Source organism: Delphinapterus leucas, chromosome 15, assembly GCF_059928025.1.
Source record: "Delphinapterus leucas isolate spDelLeu-1000000601 "Yukka" chromosome 15, BTC_Dleu_Yukka2, whole genome shotgun sequence".
NCBI classification, from domain to species: Eukaryota; Metazoa; Chordata; class Mammalia; order Artiodactyla; family Monodontidae; genus Delphinapterus; species Delphinapterus leucas.
In genome coordinates this window covers 25,617,822-25,639,504 of record NC_143143.1, presented here as the reverse complement: position 1 = coordinate 25,639,504, position 21,683 = coordinate 25,617,822, and the positions used below count along the sequence as shown (strand labels likewise).

The 21,683-nt window shown below is 46.6% G+C and overlaps 1 protein-coding gene across 2 annotated transcripts in view; it reads left to right on the top strand.

The window, feature by feature from the left end:
• Nucleotides 1-21,683, top strand: part of BMERB1 (bMERB domain containing 1) — a 136,545-nt gene that overhangs the window by 92,343 nt on the left and 22,519 nt on the right. For both annotated transcript variants that reach the window (XM_089896112.1, XM_022552238.3), the window contains exon 3: nt 16,239-16,312. In XM_089896112.1, the coding sequence (XP_089752238.1) occupies nt 16,239-16,312 (74 nt within the window). The remainder of the gene's footprint in view (nt 1-16,238; nt 16,313-21,683) is intronic.

Here is a 21,683-nt window from a genome sequence, read left to right as displayed (position 1 = left end):
TCTGGCCAGGATGCCACAACCACTGTTGCTGGACATCACAGATCCAGCCCCACCATCCTTCCATCTCTGTGTCATTTGCTCAGTGGTGTTGGGCAGGATCTTCTGGTTAGGTGAGTGTGGGGAAGAGGGAGTGCTCCCTTTTTTAACTTCTCTAATGAGGACTGACACAATGAAAGTTTCCCCCAAAACTAGAGTTTGGGTGTTAAGCAACCAAAAATTCCAACTTTTGTCCATTATAAAAGCGAGACTTCCTCTGTTACCAAACCCAACTTGGGTCTGCTCGCTTGCATGTAGTGAAGCCAATCTACTGACACCAGGTCATGGTGAAGGAAAGTGGAGCATTTACTGCAAATGCCAAGCAAGGAGTCCAGGCCAGCTAGTGCTTACAAGACCCGAACTCCCTGATGGCTTTCAGGGAAAGGTTTTTAAAGACAGGGTGAGGGACGGTGGTTGTGGGGTACATGATCAGCTCGTGGACATTCTTCTGATTGGTTGGTGGTGAGGTAATCGGGAGTCAACATCATCAACCTTCTTGTTCCCACCGACCTGGGGTTTACAGGCTTGGGGGCAGCGTACAGTTAACTTCTTCCACCTGGCGGGCGTTCCGGTATCTGCAAAACAGCTCAAGGACATGGCTCAGAATATTATCTAGAGCCCTTGAGAAGGAACTAAAGGCTCTTGACTTTGTTTAATGGCTAAACTATGATTATTTTGTCTTGACTTGTTTTCCTTTGTTTCTGCATTTTCTCAGTTCTCTAAGTTTATTCTTTGGAACTTGGGGAAGGCCTAGGAGGCTAAAGTTTTACTACAAACAAGAAGCAGGTGGAGGTCATGGGGTGGGGGAGGGGTCCTGTCCTGGGAAGGCCCCATAGGGCCCTGCTCCGTTGCACTCCAAAGAGTCATTCGTCAGTATGTAACAGGAGATGGTCTGTAAACAGCCTTCTAAATAGAGTGAGTCATGCTATCTACAGGATTTTTGTATTTTTGAAGAGGGTTATGCTGAATTGGTGTCAGAGCTGAATTTCTTGGGACAGTAAAGGAGAGACTTCTTGGAATAGTAAAGGAGAGACTTCTCACTACTGTAACCTGTGCACTCTGGGCACTACTTAGATTAGCATCCTGGCGCCACCAGTTAACTGGCTGTGTGATTCTGGTTGAGCCACTTAAACTCTAGAAGCTGCAGGATCTTCACCTATAAAAGAGAGATGATCACATAGTATCCATCTTGAAGGGTTGTTATAACCCATGTAAGAATTAACTGGGATAATCTGTATAAAGCACTTAATGCCTGTCACACAGTAAATTATAAATAAACAGTAGCTAAAAATCATCATTATCGTCATATCATCATCATCACCACCATCATCGCCACCAATAATCTTTACCCCACAGCACTCGGCTTCTCTTTTAAATAAGTGTTGAATTAATATTTAAAGAATGTTGAGGACTTCCCTGGTGGCACAGTGGATAAAACTCTGCGCTCCCAGTGCAGGGGACCAGGGTTTGATCCCTGGTCAGGGAACTAGATCCCACACGCATGCCACAACTAAGGAGCCTGTGTGCCGCAACTAAGGAGCCAGCGAGCTGCAATGAAGCAGCCTGCCTGCCGCAAGTGAGACCTAGTGCAACCAAATAAGAATAAATAAATAAAAACTAAAAAATCGACAAAATACTTTTTTAAAAAATTTAAAAAATAATGTTAAAGAGGCATTCTCCAATTTGCCCACCTGTCGGGTCTAGCCAGTGATATTCAGGAATCTTGCCAAACCTGCCATGGTGGGACTATTTACACCATGGATATTGGCAAATGACACAAACCAAGGCTTCTCCCTCCCTCACCGACTCCCAGTCATTAAATATTTGCCAGAAGCACCACTGTTTACACCCCTGCCCTGTCCTGGCTTTGGAGGACCCAGCAGAGGAAACTTGCTGTTTCTTTGTGGTTTGCCAAGCCCTGGGATCCTGCTTCCATACAAAGAAGGCCACTGATCACTGGTGCTGAATAAACATGAGGGTGATTTAAATGTCAATGTGCTTATCATCAAAAGCAGATCTGCTTTTGATGGTGCAGTGAGTCTAAGGGAAATTGTGGGTGGTGATTGTAGATAATCCAGGGCTTACAGAGGGGTGCTCGGTGTTTTCGTAGGAGGAGCAGGGCTAAGCTAAGAGTATGGACAGTGCTGCCAAATCCATAGGCTACCTTTTGGGCGGGGAGCCTTTGCTGGGGCTTGGAGTTTGCAGACAGTGTTTCTAAGATTTTTACCTTCTGTCGTTAGATGCTCAGATGAAAGGAATAACAACCTGAGAATTCCTATATAGGAGGCGCTTCCAGCCAGCAGTCTGATCACAAGGAGGAATCGGGATTTATCTGAAGACTGCATTTCCAATAGCAGGCCCACAGTTTTTTATTGATTGTGTGGTAGAGATCAATAAAAATCACCTGATTTTCTCCCAAGATTTTTTTTTTTTTTTTAGTTGAACTTTACACAAAACTGGGGAAAATGTCTATTGCTCATCTCAAAAACATTTTGATGTGTATTCATTTTGGTTTATTTTTTCGAAAACACTTTAAAATATTGAGGTAGATTTGACGGCTAATGGAAATTATGGGATGGGGCTAAACCCATCACCCAAGAAAGCTCACATTTTGGAATGGCCAGTGGTTGAAAGTATTTTAAAAGGCTCCTGACAGCAAGGATGGGGCAAAGGATGGGGGTACTAGGGTAGAAGGGGACAACGTGGTACATCTGGGTGACATTTCTAGGCAGTTTGTCGTAGTGGTGATTGTCAGGGCTCTGGAGTCAAACTGTCTTCTTTCAAATCTTGCCTTCATCCCTTGCCAGCTGTGTGATCTTGGGTGATGTACTTAACCTCTCTGAGCCTTCTATAAAGTTGAGAATGATAATACCTGCCCTATAGATAGTGAGGATTTAAAGAGATGGAGCTGGACCCCGTTCCTGACCCCTGGGAACTGCTCAAATGCATGTTAGCTTTTGTTAGTGTCAGCAGGAAAGAAAGATGAACTTGGGAGTGGGAGGGAAGGTTTGGGGGAGAAAACATGGTCGCTCTGGTAGTAACTCAGCAGGGATCAGACAATGGAAGGCACGGGAGGCCCAAATGCTGAGAGCTCAGAATAGAAACGGTATTGATAGCAGAATGCAGAGCGGGATCACTTGAAATACGGATGTTTAATTGGATTTCTCTGGGGATGACTCACCGCCTTTGATAGATGCTATTACCCTGGTGGGGTCTCTATCATGGGATTTGAGAATTTTCCATCTGCACTTGTAGTCTTGAGGCCTTGTTTCAATAAATGTCCAGGACAGTGTGTCCTCCTCTGTGCCCGTTCGCCAGCTTGCCTTCCTCTCTTCATCATGTATTTAATGCGATGTGTCAGGCATGTGTGACGTGCTAGAATCACAGAGCGAAGAGGCAAAGCCCCTTAAAGGGTGCAGTCTATTTAGGGAGAAACACAAGTGCCCAGATGATTATCAGGTGGGTGAGGGGCTGTGCAACTGAAGGAAGAGGACGTGGTGCAGCCTGGGAGCATCAGGAAGACTTTGGAAGGAGATGCTGGGGCCGTCCCGAAGGCTGCATAGGAATTAGACTGAAACAAAGGTGTTCCACGTGAGGGATGCGTTGAAGGGAGCAAAGGCTTGAAGGGTGCATGTCGGGATCACACAGACATGCAGGCGGGCTGCTAGCCTGAAATGCAGGCTCTATGGCTAGAAATGAGGCTCGAGAGACAAGGGCACAGAGGGCCTTCTGCTGCAGCTATAGTGACCGGCCATGGAGTGGCCCATGGTAATTTAAAACAAAAAACTTAAAAAAAAATCATCCAGATAATACATGCATGTTGAAAAAAACAAACAAAAACTTAAAATACAGAGAAGCCAATGAAGGAAATAAAATTCCTTCAAGAGAATTCCCTGGCGGTCCAGTGGTTAGGACTCTGCACTTTTACTGTCGAGGGCATGTGTTCAATTCCTGGTCAGGGAACTAAGATCCCACAAGCTGCGTGGCGCAGTCAAAAAAAGAAATCCCTCAAAATAATCAAATGTAACATTTTGAATGCAGTCTTCCTGTCTTTTTTCTAAGCATCTGTATTTTACAAAATTGGATCCTAACATTTCTTAACCACTTTTTGATATGGTTTATTCTCTTATATCAATAACATCTCTTTTGAGCATCATTTTTAATACCTGGGTAGAATTTCATTATGCACACATCCCATCCTTTATTTAAGCGGCCCTCTGTTATTGTTGACAATTATGTTGCTTCCAGTGTTTTGCTATTGCAAACAAGGCTTTGTTGCACATAATCATAGCTAAATCTTTATGGTGTCCTTAATTATCTCCCTAGGATGAAATCCTAGAAATGGAATCACTAGGCTAGAGTTTAAATGTTTTCAAGGCCTGTGACATATGTTTTCACATTGTCCCCAGTTTTCTACTCTTATCAATCCATTGGCCATATTTGCTATTTCTCCTGTGTCTTCTCAAATTCCCACATCACTTCGAACTTGTCAACGGAGGACCGTCCAGGGAGAACGGAGAGGGATCAGGCTGGGAGATGAGGCCACTGTTCTAACCTTTGTGGCTGAAGGAGATTTTCCTCCTACCCTGCACAGAGCAGGCCCCCTGGGCCAACGATGGTTTAGGTGATAAGGCTGAAATCCAGAGTCTGGCCTCCTTCTTCTTGTAGGATTGAAGAGAAAACGCAGGATACGCGGGTAGATCTGAATTTCAGATCAATGACGTATTGTTTTTTAGGATAGGCATGTTCCAAAGATCACATGTGGCATTCTTTTTTTTTTTATTTTTGCGGTATGCGGGCCTCTCACTGTTGTGGCCTCTCCCATTGTGGAGCACAGGCTCTGGACGCGCAGGCTCAGCGGCCATGGCTCATGGGCCTAGCCACTCCGCGGCATGTGGGATCTTCCCGGACCGGGGCACGAACCTGTGTCCCCTGCATCAGCAGGCGGACTCTCAACCACTGAGCCACCAGGGAAGCCCACACGTGGCATTCGTATGCTAAAAATGATTCCATATTTATCTGAAATCTGACTACAACTGGGCATCCTCTGTTTTTGTTTGTTGACTCTGGGAACCCTTCGTGTCTTACCACATCCATTCTGTGTTGGTTGTATTTTCTCCTGAGGTCCTCTTGAGAAAACACTGCAGCCTGGCCAGCAATAACTTTTGTTTATTTATTTATTTGGTTGCACTGGGTCTTAGTTGCCGCAGGCAGGCTCCTTAGTTGTGGCATGCATGTGGGATCTAGTTCCTTGATCAGGGATCGAATCCGGGCCCCTGCATTGGAAGTGCGGAGTCTTAACCCCTGCACCACCAGGGAATTCCCTGTCCAGCAATAACTTTTAAACGGTTGCAGAGTTCTTCCTTGTATTGTTGGAAAGTAATATACGTAACTGATGCCCTATTGTTGGACATTCATGGTGTTTCCTTTTCTCTTCTCTCTTCTCCTCTCTTTTCTCTTTCCTCCCCCTCCTCTCCTACCCCCTCCTTCCCCTCCCCCCTCCTCATCCTCCTCCTTTTCCTTTTTCCCTCTCCCTTCATCTCTTTATCTTACCTGTTTGGAGTTTAATCTTTGTGCACATCTTTAATTCTTTGTGGACCACTCAGCCGAGAGCCTCAGGGCTAGGATTAGGGAAACCCAGGACCAGAACCCTTCACAGCTTGCTGAGCCATCCAAGGGGATGACTTAACCTGTCTCAGTCTAAGCACTCTTCTTGGCAAGAGATTGGGGGACTAAAAGTAGAAAATACATGAGATCACAAAAATTAGTATGTCCTTAGTGAAGGGAAGGATGTGAAGGACAAATGCCCTAGCAGAAACTGCCAGATCACATTAGCAGGTGCTGCAGGAAATCTGTTGGCTGACCTCATGCTCACTGCGCACAGCTTAATCCCCCACTGGTGCCCAGAGGAGAAAGCAGGCTGGGCCCTCAGTCAAAGCGTCAGGTGGTTGAGAGCCCTGTGGGCCCACCCCGTGGCCAGGAACCTTAGCCAGCTTGATTCCTGATGTCTCTCAGAAGTGAAAATTGAGGCAGGAAGCCCACACATAGTAGGCTGTCAATAATCATCTAGGTTGTCTAGATGATTGATTTATTGGACAACTCAGCAAATCAATGACTCAATGATCAATATTCCCTTCTCTGGGCATTTACTTCTTCATCCGTATAAGGTGAGAGCTCTTCCAGCTCCAAGAACTCGGTTAGTCTCTGATTACTTTCCAAGTTTTTTCCCCAAAGATTAGGTTCAGGATGAAATTTTTCTATAAAGGGCCAGCTAGTGAAAATTTTAGACTTTGGGCCATATGGTCTCCGTCGTCATTACTCAACTCAGCCATTGTAGGGTGAAATCAGCCACAGACGGTAGGTAAATGAACAGGCACAGCTGTGTTCCAATAAAACATTTTTTATAGACACTGAACTTTGAATTTCATATAATTTTCATGTGTCCAGTAATGTTCTTCTTTTGATTTTTATCCAACCATTTAAAAATGTGAAAACCATTCTTACCTCATGGATTTCAACAAAGCAGGCAGGGAGTCAGGTTTGGCCCATGGGCCATAGTTTGTTGACCCCACTGGAGATTCAAGAGCAAACACAACTTCCAGGAAGTCCCTTGAGCACCTTAAACAGAAAGTTCAGAGTGAGGATGCTCTTTCTCCTTGCTGTGTACATACTGGGCACCATGTCTGCCAAACTGGCTTTCATAGCCACATAGCCCTGCCATGCTCTCACTCTAGAACCTAAGATGGCTCCCATGTCAAGTCCTTTATAACCAAGACCTGTATGTCACCAGTATTTCAGTGGACTCTTCCCTGTCACATAACACTGATATCACACTCCTTTCTACAGTCAGTGTTTGAGCTGCTCCCTCTGCCTGAGTGCCTGGGAGCCTTCTCTGTGACCCTCCAGGCTGTGCCTCTCCCATAAGTGGCGCTGAGAAACCTTCCCCCAAACTACTCTGGTCTCTATCTTCCCTGAACTTCAACCACCATATGAGATGGGACTTTGATATTCCTGTTGCAGGAAGGGGGACCCGTTCCAGGGCTCGAGAGTGGGCTCTTGTCTAACACTAGGAAGCGAATTGTCCCAGGAGACACGCGGGCTGACAAAGCAAGAGACTTTATTGGGAAGGGGTGCCCGAGTGGAGAGCAGCAGGTTAAGGGAACCCAGGAGAACTGCTCTGCCACGTGGCTCGCAGCCTTGGGTTTTATGGTAATGGGGTTAGTTTCCGGTTGTCTCCGGCTGGTCATCTTGCTTGGCCCATAGTTGGTCTGACTCAGGGTCCTTCCTGGTGACATGCGTCTCTCTCAGCCAAGATGGATTCCAGCGCAAAGGACTCTGGGAGGTTGGTCGTCTCCTCCCTCTTTTGGCCCCTCCTGAATTCTCCCGTTAGATTTGGGTGGCAGCACCATGTTCCTTATTGGGACCTCCTGCTGTGAGAAAACTCAGGCAAGCAAGGCCTGGCCAAGGCCGGTGGTTTCGGTCAAGAGTTCTCTAACATTCCCACCTGAGAGGTCAGACTGCCTGGGTTCAAGTTCCTATTACTTACTCTGTGGCCTTGAGCAAGTTCCTAACACCATCCACGGGATGATAATGATAATACTCACCTGATAGGGTTGCTGTGAGAGTTTATTGAGATGATTTTTATAAAATGCTTAGCCCAGAATCTGGCACCCATAGTATGAAAACATTAATAAATGCCAGCTACGACTATACTTCTGTGTTGTTTGACGTTTTTACAGGGAGGCTGTCTTTAATATGTGTATAATTTTTAAAAGACCAAAAGTACTCTTTTAGGTCTAAAACAAAAGCAAAAATTATTGTTGGTAATTTTTTCAGGGAAACTTGTCATTGACATGCAGCATACACACAGAAAAGGGCACAACCCCCCAGAGTTCAGCTTGATGAGTTTCTCGGTATTAGTAATTTTTCTGAATCCAAACAGAGATGATCTAGAAAAACCTGGGGAAGAGAAGAGTAATCCATGCTTGAGGGAGGTGACATTCTTTTAGGAACAGTGTCCCCTCCCAGATGAGGGTCTGATCACAATCAAGGGAGAAGCCAGTTAACATGCAGACCATAAGTGTGCCACGGGGAGAAAACAGGCCTTCTGTGACGTGTCATAAAGGTGTCCCTTTCATGGATGTGTCACCTGAGCCCGTGTGGCAGGTATCTCTCTGGTCGCTTGGTCCCCAGCATGATGCTGAGAGATGACTGAGCCCAGGGTCTCCCTGGAGATGTCTCAACACTTATTCTCTCCCAGGGACAGCGTTTAAGCTCATTAATCCAAGAACGCCAAACAAACGCACACACTCATCATCTCAGTGCCATTAGGTTGGAGGAAATTGAAGTAGCATAGAAAGTGAGATTCATTCTTTGATGCACGAATGTTGGCTAAGAGTTTTCAGGAGTGTCTGCCAGCTGGCAGCCTAGCCGCTCACCTCCTTACCCAGGGCTGAAGCGTGGACAGAAGCAGCCTTTCCTTTGCACCTACTATGTATGCGCTAAGCATAGGGCTGCCTGCTCTACACAGATAAGGTTGTTTCATTCTCATACAACCCCGAGACAAAGGTATGATTCCTTTTCAACAGTGAGAGCACTGAGACCAGTGAAAGCAGTGAAAGGACTCACCCAAGTTGTACAGCCAGTCAGCGGCGGAACTGATACCCGCACTCAGGTCTGGCAGGGTCTAAAGCAAGTTATCACCTCTAAATGCTAGCAGAACAGGGCTCCCAGTATCCTTGAAACCCCTCATCCTATATCTGAGGAAACAGAGGTGTGGGGAGAGAAATGATTTGTCGAGTCATTATGGTTTAGTTAGGTTTTTTTTTGGCTGCTCTGAGTGGCTTGTGGCATCTTGGTTCCCCTACCAGGGAACGAACCCACACCCCCTGCATCGGAAGCACGGAGTCTTAACCACTGTACCACCAGGGAAGTCCCGTCATTATGGCTTAATAAGAAATATATTTGGTATTTGACCCCATTCTTGGCACAGAGCTCCTGAAACTTTTGTAATTTTCTGAGTGATTGGGGTGCTAGGAGCATTTTTTGTTCTACTATTTGCTCCTTGACACAAGAGCTTCTAAGACCCCGGGAATTTCCAGAGTGATGAGTGCCTTTTCGTGTGCGAATGAGATGCCTGGTGGCTGGAGTCCCTAGGTGGCTTTAGGATGGGGACTGGTCCCCAGAAAGACCAAGACATGATTAGAAGCTTGGAACTTTCAGCTCCACCTCTGCATTCTCTGGGGAGGGGGAGGGGCTGGAGATTGAGTTAATAATTGATCATGCCTACGTGATGAGCCCTCATAAACATCTCTTAAGTATGATGTTCGGAGAGCTTCTGGGTTGGTGAACACATGGAGGTGATGGGAGGGTGGCCCACCTGGGGAGGGCCTGGAAACTCCACACCCTTCCCCATACCTCGCCCTGTGTATCTTTCTTCTAGCTGTTCATCTGTACCTTTTTAAATATCCTTTATAATAAGCTACTAAATGTAAGTAAATGTTATTCTGAGTTTTATGAGCAGTTCTGGCAAATTATTGAACCTGGTAGAGGGGGTCACGGAACCACCAATTCATAGCCAGTTGGTCAGAAGTATAAGTGGTGCTGACTTGCCATTGGCATCTGCATCAGGGGCAGTCTTATGAGACTGAGCCCTTAACCTGTCGGGTCTGTGCTACCTCCAGGCAGTGAGTATCAGAATGGAGTTAAATGGCAGGACACCCAGTTGGTGTCCACCAAGAATTGGAGAATTGCCTGGTTTGAGAAAACCCACGCATTTGGTGTCACAAGTGAAGAGTGTATAGGAAAACAGAATTTTCCCTTTAGTCATAGAGGAGGTTTATGGTGAGACTGAGGTCCAGGCTGCACATCCCAGACCAGCATTCCACCTCTAAGACCAGATGTTATTTCTTCTCACCCATCCCAAGAAGTCCACCGCATCCACAACTTACAGAAGAAGCCGAATAAATATTATCTTAAAAAGTCAACCCTTTCCTCCGTCAGTCTGCTTCTGCCTTCACATCTTGGTCTCTGCTGGGTTTCCATTAGGCTCCACACCATGTCATTTTCAAAGAAATCTTGTAAAGCAGCAGCGCTGTTATTCTAACAGAGCCTATTCACCTCTCCCCGCCCAAAGCTGGTAAAATGACCAATTTTCTCCATCGTCCCAGCATGAAAGGTTAAGATGCATAATGACACAGACTGACTGTCTTTTCCTTCCTTCATCAGTCAGTTTCTCAGAGATGACATCGCTTTCTCTAGAACCAGCTGGCAGGAGCAGTTTGATTTCCAGGGTTCAGCACTATTCGTGCAGAGAACTGGACTAATGGGGCTTATTGGAAGTTCCAGCCAAGCTTCAAAAGTGCTTTGCATGAACGGTTTAAATGTTTTTTGAATTATATTATTTAATGGCATTGGACAATCATCATGATGTAATGCTCACAGTGAGCAAGGCATATGAATGTTTATTTTGATCCTGTTTTTATTAAAAATGCACACATTGGGACTTCCCTGGTGGTCCACTTGTTAAGACTCCGTGCTTCCACTGCAGGGGGCATGGGTTCAATCCCTAATCAGGGAACTAGGATCCTGCCTAACATGCGGCACTGCCAAAAAAAAAAAAGGCTATCAATAAAAATGTATGATTCCAACATTTTTCAAGAGGCACATATCCACATACATGTATCAGTGAAGCTGTCTTCAGCTGCATGTAACAGAACATCTGACTGATAGTGTCTTGGACTTTTTTTTTTTTTTGGCCGCACCTCGTGACCTGCAGGATCTCAGTTCCCTCACCAGGCCATGGCAGTGAAAGCCTGGAATGCTAACCACTAGGCCACCAGGAAACTCCCAATAGTATCTTCAATTAATTAGGTATCAGTGGGGTAGCTCAAGGATGTCATCAAAAGTCTGGCTCTTTCCTCGCTTCCCTATGCCATCCTCACCACAGTGGCTATAGCAGCTTCAGGAGTATGAGGGGATAGCACCCAAGACTCAAATCATCTTCCCCAGAACTGCCCCGCCCCGCACAAGAAGACTTCCTCTTACCTCTCGTTGCCCCAAAGTGGGTCTCATGTCTACCTCTAGCTGCCAGGAAGCCTGGGAAAGTAGATGTCTGGCAGAGGCAAATGGGACTGCCATGACTGGTGCTATGGGCTAAATGTGTCCCTCCCCTCCCCCCAACAAATTTGTTTGTTGAAGCCCTAATCTCCAATGTGGTGGTCTTTAGAGGTGAAGCCTTTGGGAGGTGATTAAGGTCATGAGGGTGGAGCTTTCATGAATGGGATTAGTGCCCTTATAAAAGAGACCCCAGAGGAGGATCTCTTTCTCCAACATGTGAGGGTATAGGAAGAAAGCTGTCTGCAAATCAGGAAGAGTCCTCACCAGGAACAGGACCAGCTGGCAGCTTGATCTTGGACTTCCCAGTCCTTCAGAACTGTGAGAAATCAATGTTTGTTGTTTAAGCCACCCAGTCCATGGTATTTTTGTTATAGTAGCCTGAACAGACTAAGACAACTGGCTTCTGTTGTTACCGACCTGGGTCCTTGGACTCCTGTAATCAATAGAAATTGATAAGAGGCCAGATGAGGAATTCAGGCGGGGCTTTATTGGGACTCGTGCAGCATGAGGGAAAGAAAACAAGAAACAGGTGCCCGTGCTTGCTCTCCAAGGGCTGGCAAGCTGGTTCTTTAAATAGGGTGAGGGTGGGGGCAGGTTGGTGGGTTGGGCTGGAGGGGTGGCTTAGGTGAGCTGCCCACCCCCTTGGTGGTGCAGTGTGCAGGGATCATGCACAGTGCCCTACTTTTGCTCTCCACAAAAGAGAAATGGCAGTTGGAGAAATGGAAGGAATGGAGAAATGGCAGTTGGTTTGTGGCCTTTTTGTATCTTATTGTTCATAATTGCCTCGACTGCTACTGCACAGGCATGCTTGTGTGTGCAGTTATTTTTAGTCCCTTCTAGTTTCTTTGTATCTGTTGCTTGTGGAGACGTGTGTCCAGGTGCAAGCGTTGCAGCAAAGGGTCCAGGTCCCAGGTCCCAGCCTGTCTCGCCGAAAGGAGCTGGAGACATTGCCTCCTAAATAGATCAGGGCTATGGGAGGAAGGGGCAGAACGAAGGTCAGTTCAATGTCAGCCTCAACTCCTGCAGCCACCTGGAGAGGAGAGACCATGGTGAAGTGGTCAAGAACGCCCGCGAGCTTGGGCCGAATCCCAGTGGCCACATACCAGGGTGGCACTTTGGTCACATCGCTTAACTTCCATTTCCTTGTCCGTAAAAATGGAGATAAAAGCAACACCTCTCTCAGGGCTGCCATGAGGACTTAGGTGAGTTTATGCACAGAAAGCAAATGCTCAATAAACATTGACTTTTTGTTTCCCTTAATGGTGGAGCCCGTCCCTCCCTCTTCCAACCTGATTTTTGTTTAGGTAAATTCCCTGATAGACAGATTGGGTGGAGGTTGGGGGAAGCAAGCTCCTTTCCTGGGGATGTTCAGGGAACCACCAGACTTTGGTTTTGCCAACTGGGGTTTGTAAGTTGAAGACCAGAGGTGAATTGCTTGGGATCTGTCCACTGAAACAAACCTAAAAAAGCACAACGTGAGAGTTGTGAGTTAAGATTTATTGGGGGCAAAATGAAGACTATAGCCCGGGAGACAGCGTTTCAGATAGCCCTTAGAAACAGCTCCAAAGAGGTAGGGGGGAAGGTCAGTATATATGTGATTTTGGTGAAGGGGGAGTACATGCAGTCAAGCACATATTTTTTGCAGAAGGTTTCTGCTAGTCTCGTGAAAGTTACTGCTAGTCACGAGGAGCAGACGTCACCATGAAGGATTTTAGTGCTTTTCTAGATGCGAGGAGATGCAAGATTGGGCTCATAAAATCATCTCCTGAAAATATCCAACTATCTGAAGACCTGTTCTGCCAGTTTTTCCCAGAGCACAGAGTGCTTCATTTCTGACCTCTACCCTGAACTCCTTTCAGGGGGTGTCGAAGGTCAGCAGCTGCAGTGGCTCATAATTTAATCCTTGTAGAGGTAGATGGCAAGTGCCAATCTGTAGGTGACAGGTCCGAGGACCACGAGGTGTGTGGAAGAGGAAGAGAGAGAAAGAGAAGAGATGGAAAGCTGGCGACAAGAGAAAAATCTGAGGAAAACAACAGTGCTATCTACTAGGAATCTTCATGGGGTTCTGACGCATGCCTGTCTGTGAGAGCGTCACAAGAATTTCACCTTGCTCGTTAATGTGGGGTGAATGTGGATGTGCTTGGGAGGACTCAAAACATGCTAAGTGCAGTTTCGAGATGGACAAAGGGTGAAGGCCCCCCAGGGCAAGCCCACCACACCTGGGTTACATGTAGGAAGAAGACTGGCGTGAAATTCACCCAAACATTCGGAGTGGAACAGTGGCCTCTGGTGCATGTGGATCAAGGTTATGTGTAATCTTAGGTTCCTTCTTCGTACTTGTTTGTATTTTCCAAAATTTCTACAATGATCAGGAATCTGTTCTGCAATCAGATAAGAATTTTATTTTAAAAATTTTATTAAAAAAATTTTATAAGGAATATAATTTTTAAAAGTTGTTTTAAGGTTGAACGTTAGCTCTGTTTGTCAAATACCCTGCTTATCCAGCATCATTTTCTCTTTCTTTTCCCCCTGCCTCTTTCTAACGGCTAATAATAGCAACAGATATGATTTACTGAGCATTGTACTGTGTATGTCCCAGACACGTGCTCAGTGCCTGACATGCATAATAATCCTAGAAAGCTGTACTATTATAATTCCTATTTCAAAGATGAGGAAAGTTAGACTCAGAGAAGAATTTCTGGCACATGGCCCCTTTGAACTAGAGATGTTTGGTGCCAATACTCTTGCTTCTAACATTACCTGTCGCTCTTTTGTTCTTTCATCGTCTTTCCTTCTCTCATCTTTCAAAAAGTATCTATCAGGTACCTGTGTCAATTCTGTGGTTATAACCCAAGATTTCTCAACTTCATCATGATTGGCATTTTGAACCAGGTAATTCTCTACTGAGGCGGGCTGCCCTGTGCATTGTAGGATGCTTTGGAACATCCCTGGACTCTACCCACTAGATGCCAGTAGCAATCCCCCCACATACCCAGCAGTAACAACAAATATGTCTCCAGATGTTGCCAAATGCCCCCGGGGCCAAAATCATCCTCCTTAAGAACCACTGATGGAGCCTCATCTCCACGCTAGATGTGGAAAAGGATTCTGGAGCACCTCCAGTTGAAGGCTCGCAGACAGGAACCCAGGGGAACAGCATGTACCCTTCTGGCAAAGCCCCCAAGCTCATTTGTGGCAGCTGCCACCTGCTAGGACATTCCAGGGCAACGTTTGACAAGCGCTTGGAGTGCCTGCCCCTGGCAACAGGAGCAGGAGATGCAGGCTGAAACGAGACATTACTGCCACTCGTCCTGAAAGCTGGGATGCTGGGGATCACACGGGCAGGGCAGGGGGCCCCACGCTGGTCTGTGGATGGCACTTCTGAATGGAAATCAGGTTCTTGGCGAAGACGTCAAGGAAGGAGGCAGAAAGATCAGTGGATTCAGACAAATCGATTTCTGGTCCTGGTCCTGCCCCTACTTGCTGTGCAGACTCAGTTGAGCCTTTTGAGAATATTCCTGCTTTCCTCCATCTCTTCCTGGGACAGAAGGTTGATGTGTCCAAAGTGGTCCACTCCATCCCCTCACCTGCTTCACTCTTCTTCAGAGCATCTGACGTTCTGTTGTATCTGTGTTCACCCTCTGTCTCTCCTGATTAAATTTCAGCTTATGAGGGCAGGGGAGCTGTGCATCCCTGGAGCCTGTGTCATTGGTGAACGTAGTAAGTGCTCATTAAAGACATGCAGAATGAAGGCACACACACACCCCATGGGGAAGCTATTTGGAAATACGTCTCAATGGCCATAGACATGTCATACCCTTTGTACTCAGTGATTTTACTTCTGAAAATCAGTAGCCCCCACCCCAAATAATCCAACACGAAAGAAAAGCCTTTTCTTTCCTGGAAAGGTGAATCCATGTTCATCCTAAAGTGGCTAAAATAACACAAACAACTCAAAAAGCCCACCTAAGTAATCAAGATAAAGGCATAGGGAATTCCCTGGGAGTCCAGTAGCACTTGGTACTCTCACTGCCGGGGCCAGGGTTTGATCCCTGGTGAGGGAACTAAGATCCTACAGCCGTGCAGTGTGGCAAAAAATAAAAATAAAAATAAGGGCATAATTAAAACTGCTCTGATAAATCTACTTGGTGAAATTCCAGGCAGCCATTACAAATGTTGTTTACAGTAAGATGAGTTAATATTGCAACACACACACATGAAATACATTATGCAAAATTGTATATGCAACCCAATTGCTGAGATTATAGGGGTGAGCTTCCTTTCACACTGTTGGTGGGAATGTCATGCACGGTCCCTCTGAAGGACAGTTTGGAAATTCCTATTAAAATGTTCATGTCACTTAACCCTCCAGTTGCACTTCTGGGAATTGACTTAGCTAGGAATTCCTTTATTTCTAGGAATCTATCCTAGAATATATCTGGAAATAAGTCTAATACCTATGAATGGGGGGAATGGTTAAATAAATCGCTGTATATCAATATAATGGAATATTATATAGTCATTAAAAATGAGATGTGCATATCCTGACATGGAAGGATGCCCAAGACATATCGTTAAGTTAAAAAAAGCAAATTGCAAAACGTTTTTTGTGCATGAATGATGGTGTCATCTTTGGTAGTATAAGCATAAACATTTTTTTCAATCTGGAGGAATAGATAACAAACCACCGACAATGGTTTTCTCTAAAGGATAGAGGGAGATTTTCTGTCTATGCGGTGAATTTCTGTAATGTTTAAAAGCTTTTCACATAGCTGAAAAAGGAAAACACTGAACCCACAGCATGAAGTCTCTCACATATGCTAACAAAAGCCAGGCATGGGAAGACTGGAAGGAACTTTATCAAGGTGTTATTAACTGTGATTGATCATTTCTAAGTCATTGGATAAAGGGCAGTTTGTTTTGTTTTTTTTTACTTTTGGTGTAAAACTTCTAAAGAGCATGTGTGGGCTTTACAGAGGACAGAACTCCCCCATTAGCCCTCTTTGTTGAAACCAGGGTGGTGCTCAGGGTGTACAATGTTCTGTTGATGTAACCTGCTGTTGTGCACTGTCCTCTTTCCCCAGGATGGATGACATCCAGCTCTGCAACGACATCATGGACTTGAAGCAGGAGCTGCAGAACTTGGTCGCCATCCCAGGTAACCATGGGGGACCCCACCTCATGAACCAGCTGCTCAGATCCCCCGTCTGGAAGGCCCTAATGCAGCCCCATTCTTGCAACGCAGTGCTTGCTCCCTGATCATGTGGTTCAGACTCTGCATCGGGCAGACCCGGGTTCAAGTCCTAATTCTGACCACCTCCTTGACCTTGGGCAAGTCACATTATCTCTCTGAGACTCAACTTCTCTTCCTCTGAAAATGGGGTAGGAATAGTAATAGTACCTAACTCGTTGGGTATAAATCTTACTGCGATAAATGAAACAACACAAGCCACGTGCTTAGCTTGATAGTTGGTCCAAAGAGTCCAGTAAATATTAGCAATGATTACTCTTATTATCCTGTTTGGGAACAGGTAGAGTATGGTGGTTACGAGCTCTGACTTTGGAGTCAAACCTAGATCTGTCACTTATTAATGATGTGACCTTGGGCAAGTTACTTCACTATAACTCGGTTTCTTTGTCTGTAAACTGGGACAATCATGCTATCTACCTCAAAGGATTGTTGTGAGACTGACCGAGGGGTGACACATGTAAAGTACTTAACACAGTTCCCATCTTATAGTGAGTGCGTAATAAATAAGTGCCATTATTATTATTACTATTATTATTATCATTAACCGAACACATTTCTACTCAGTGGTCAGGACTCAGAGCTTTCACTGCCATGGCCCCAGGTTCAATCCCTGGTCAGGGAACTAAGATCCTGCAAGCCCTGCCATGTGGCCAGAAAAAAATAGAATGAGGAGGGGGAGAAATAGCCAAGTCCAGACACTACCCACTAGAAACTTCCATTTGATTAGCGTGGGGCCCTGGCATTGGTCATGTTTACAAGCTTCTCACATGGCTTTGATGGGCAGTCAGGGCTGAGAGCCACTGGGTCAAGTCTCTCATTTTATACTCCCCTGAGGGATCATTTAGTTGAAAGATACAAAAACCCATTGAAACGGGCAGTTACTGAAGGACTGTGGAGACTCCTGGAGCCTGCAGGCATTATCGTATTAGTTTGCTAGGGCTGCCCTGACAAGTTCCCACAAACTTAGTGTCTTAAGACAACAGAACTTTATTCTTTGAGAGAAGCCAGAAGTCCGAAATCAAAGTGTCAGCAGGACCATGCTCCCTCCAAAGACTGGAATAGAGAATCCCTCTTTGCCTCTTCCAGCTTCTGGTGGTTCCCATCAGTCCTTGTTCCTTGTCTTGTAGCTGCCTTATTCTAGTCTCTGCCTCTGTCTTTGCGTGGCCTTCCTCTCTTTGTGTTTCTCTGTGTGTCAACTCCTCTTCTTATAAGGACACCAGTCATTGGATTAAGGGCTGACCCAATGAGTATGACCTCATCTTAACTGATTGCATCCACAAAGACCCTATTCCCAAATAGCGTATTTCCGAATGAAATTAGGAGTGGCAAGGACGTACTATTTACTCTCAAACAGGCAGGAAGCTCAGCCCAACTCACAAGGGTCGAGAACCAAAAACAGGAAGGCTGTGGAATGTTCTTTCGCCCTTGCTCTCTCCTTCTCTTCTCTCCTTCTCTCTCTGTCTCTTTCTCTCTTACTCTCCATGTTGGAGCATGTTCTATTTTCTCCCTCTATCGCACATGAGCCAAGCAAGGCCACTTTGTTATCAAACCCAGCTTGGGTCTGCTTGCCCGCAGGCTGTAAAGCCAATGTACTGACACCTGGTTGTGGTGAAGGAAAGTGCAGTGTTTATAGTAGAGCTAAACAAGGAGCCCAGGACAACTAGTGCTCAAAACGCCCAAACTCCTCCATGGGTTTCAGCAAAGCATTTTTAAAGGCCAGGTGAGGGAGGGGCATCCCAGGGTATGTGATCAGCTCATGCACAATTCTCCGACTGGTGGATGATGAGGCAACAGGGCGGTGTCACACGGGTGTGTGTGTGGGGGTGTTAGCATTATGAATCCTCAGGCTCCAGGAGGCCTGGGGGCTATGTGCTTATCAAGTAGCTAACATCTTCCATTTGGTGGGGGTTTTAGCATCTGTAAAACAACTCAGGAAGTGTGCATCAGATACTGTTATCTAGGGACTTCAGAGAAGAGCTACAGCAGAGGATGTGGGGGAGGGGTCTGTCCCAGGAAGGCCCCACAGGGTGCAGCTCGGTTACAACCTCATCTCCCTTCCATGATTTTCCCACACAAGAGCCCAACTCTCGGGCCTCTGTGTTCCAATTTTCAACTTCCCAGGGGACAATGATGGGCCCAACATAGACTGACGTCTCCCTCTTGAGAGGAAGGATTCCCAGAGCCCACTGTTGACTCAGCAGGACACTTGGGTGCCACTGAGACAAAGGAGACACGAGTGTGTGGCCACCAGGCCAGCCAAGGCCTCCTCAGGCCACAGGGGCTCCACGGGGGGCCGTGGCAGCCTCTAGAGCATGGGTAGGAAATGGGTGGGAAATGGCTGGGGGTGAGGGTCTTTGGCTGACACAGTGCCTGGGCTGCATGACTGACCAGGACTGGGACTAGGGTAGGAGAACAAGGCGCTCAGCTGGAACATGAAAAATTCAGTAATCATATTTTCATGCAATATTTAAAATACCAAAATTCATGCAAAAATATATACCAAAAGTTTAAATAAAGATGAGATCGGGGGCTTCCCTGGTGGCGCAGTGGTTGAGAGTCCGCCTGCCGATGCAGGGGACACGGGTTCGTGCCCCGGTCCGGGAAGATCCTACATGCCGTGGAGCGGCTGCGCCCGTGAGCCATGGCCGCTGAGCCTGTGCGTCCAGAGCCTGTGCTCCACAATGGGAGAGGCCACAACAGTGAGAGGCCCGCATACCGCAAAAAAAAAAAAAAAAAAAAGATGAGATCGGTACTGACACTCAATGGGCGGAAGCCAGGAACGCTAACCCTGCATGGAGGGGACAGTCCCCCTGAAGAACAAGTTTTACCTGAAATGCCATCAACTGTCCCGCTGGGAAACATACAAGGTCATAGGGCCACTTAGCAACAGAGCCCAGGTCTTCAACGGCAGCTCCATTGATTCTGCCGGAAAACTGCATCTTCCCAATCACTTCTGTGCAGAAATTCAGATATTAAAGTTCCCTTTCCTCTCCTGCCTTTCCTTCTCACCTCTCCCCACCTTCTCCTCTGACTCCTTGTTAAGAGCCTTTCTGTGCATTCCTTGGGCCAGTGCCAGGTTTCTAGATGGGTTTAGCTGAGTTTAGGGGGAAAGAAAATGATGCTCCTGGCAATTTATCAATAAAAATATTGAGTAAAGAGAACACTGAATGGCCAAGAAAATCATGTTTCTCCAGCCAGGGTCAGAAAATAATTTACCAGACTGTGATGAGAGAGAACACCTGGAGCCCTCCCCGCCTTCAGGGCTTCTCAAGAACAAGCCAGGATGCCTCACCTCACCTCCACTGCCACCACGGTCCCCTTAGGGCTGGGGATGCTTAGACCTGGCTGTAGAGGCCATGATACCCTCCCCTTGGACATAAAAATAGTGTCTCCCTCATAGGGTTGTTGGAAAGAATTAATAGTGGTTCTCAAGCAGGGGTGAGTTGGGCCTCCCTGGAGACATGGGCCATGTCTGGAGACAGGCTTGGTTGTCACAACTAAGAGAGGCGGCTGCTACCAGCATCTAGTGGGTAGAGGCCAGGGATGACGCTCAACATCCTATAGTGCACAGGACAGCCCCCATGACAGAGAATGATCCAGTCTCAAATATCAATAGCACCAAGGCTGAGAAACCAGATTAAATAAAAATCTAAAGCTCACGGTAATACAAATACAATGATAATTGCTACAATTTATTAAGCACTTACATTTTGCACACTTATGCGACTTGCTTTCCCTTCATTAAATAAGTGTTTATTTCTTTTGTACCTCGTTTGGTAAATATTTAACCTAGAGGGCACTTAGTCATTAAAACAACAGTGACTATATAAAATAATAGCCTGTAATAGTAGCAGCTGACTGTTCATGAACTCTTACTATCTACCAGACTGTGAGCCTAGGGTTTTACTTGATTTCTCTGTCTTAAAACTTGCAACAACTTTATGATTATCTGTGTTGAGAAACTGGATGCTCAGAGAGGTTGAGGAATGTGCCCAGAGTCACACAGCTAGGAAGGGGAGGAGCTGGAGCATTAAGCCACGACTGTCTGATTCTATGGCAAGGGCTCACAGTTGTGATAGGGTCTACAGGCCAGGGAAACCAGTTAGGAAGTCATGGCATGGTCCAGGGAGAGCTGATGGTGGCCTGGGCTAAGGAGATGTGCTGGAGGAGATAGATGAGAAGCAAGTTGGAGGGTCACATCGGCAAGCACGTGAAGATGCTAGGAATCAGGTGTGTGATGCCAGCAGGGGATAAAGTTGGCAAGTAGGTGGGTGATGATGGCCAAAAAAAGTGTGTCCCTAGATAGATGGGTGGTGCCTGGAAGCAGGTGAGTGATGCTTGCAGGCAGGTACGTGATACCTGCAGGTAAGTGGGTGATGCCTACAGCTAGGTGGGTGGGGCCTGCAGGTAGGTAGGTGGGGCTTAAGGTAGGTAGGTAGTACCTGGAGACAGGTGGGTGGTACCTGGAGGCAGGTGAGAGATGCTGGCAGAAAGGGTATATTACACGGAAAAGCAGGTGAACGGCATTGGCTGGTGGCATGGAGACTTAGGTCAGTAACTGGTTTGTAAGCTAGCACAGACCACTTTGAGTAGGTGGCTTCTCCCGTGAGTTGCTGGGAGGGGCTGCATGAGCAGAGGGCTGCAGCTGAGTATCTGGGGAGGCTGGGGGATGCCTGAACTGGCAAGAGATAGAAAACGGGTATGAATAACTTGGGCAGGGAGGTTTGTGAGTTCTTGGGGGCCCTGCCAGTTGCTATGTGACTCTGGCTTAGATCTGGAGCCTGGCGGAGGACAGGGGAATATTGGAGGGCTGTCGCTGGTAACTTGGAGAGGACGGTGACATCACTCCCCGAGTCCAAGGGCGCTGTGGTTAACTCGCCTGCAGAGGGCAGGGAGGCTCTGTGGTACTGACGAGTGACTTGCAGAATCAGACTTCGGGACCCACCTCGAGAGGAATATGCTACCATCGTCAACGCCGCGATGAGCAGGAACCCAGGGGCTGCTAGCAATTCCACTCCACTTCCTCACTCCCCTTCTGATTAATGAAAGAAACCGATTTTCTCTCTAATCCAAATATTATATTCTCCTTGCCTCTGGTTCTGCCCCCAGGTCTAGAGGAAATGGTCAGTGCCAGTTCCAGCAGGCAGATGGACAAGCTGCCCCATGATTTTTATCTTCTGAAAAAGTTTCTGCCCGCCTAGTTTTCTCAGTCCTTGTGTCCAGCCCTCGTTCTTTTGTTTCCTCTATGGCGCTCTAGCCCTTGGTATTTGGAACAGGA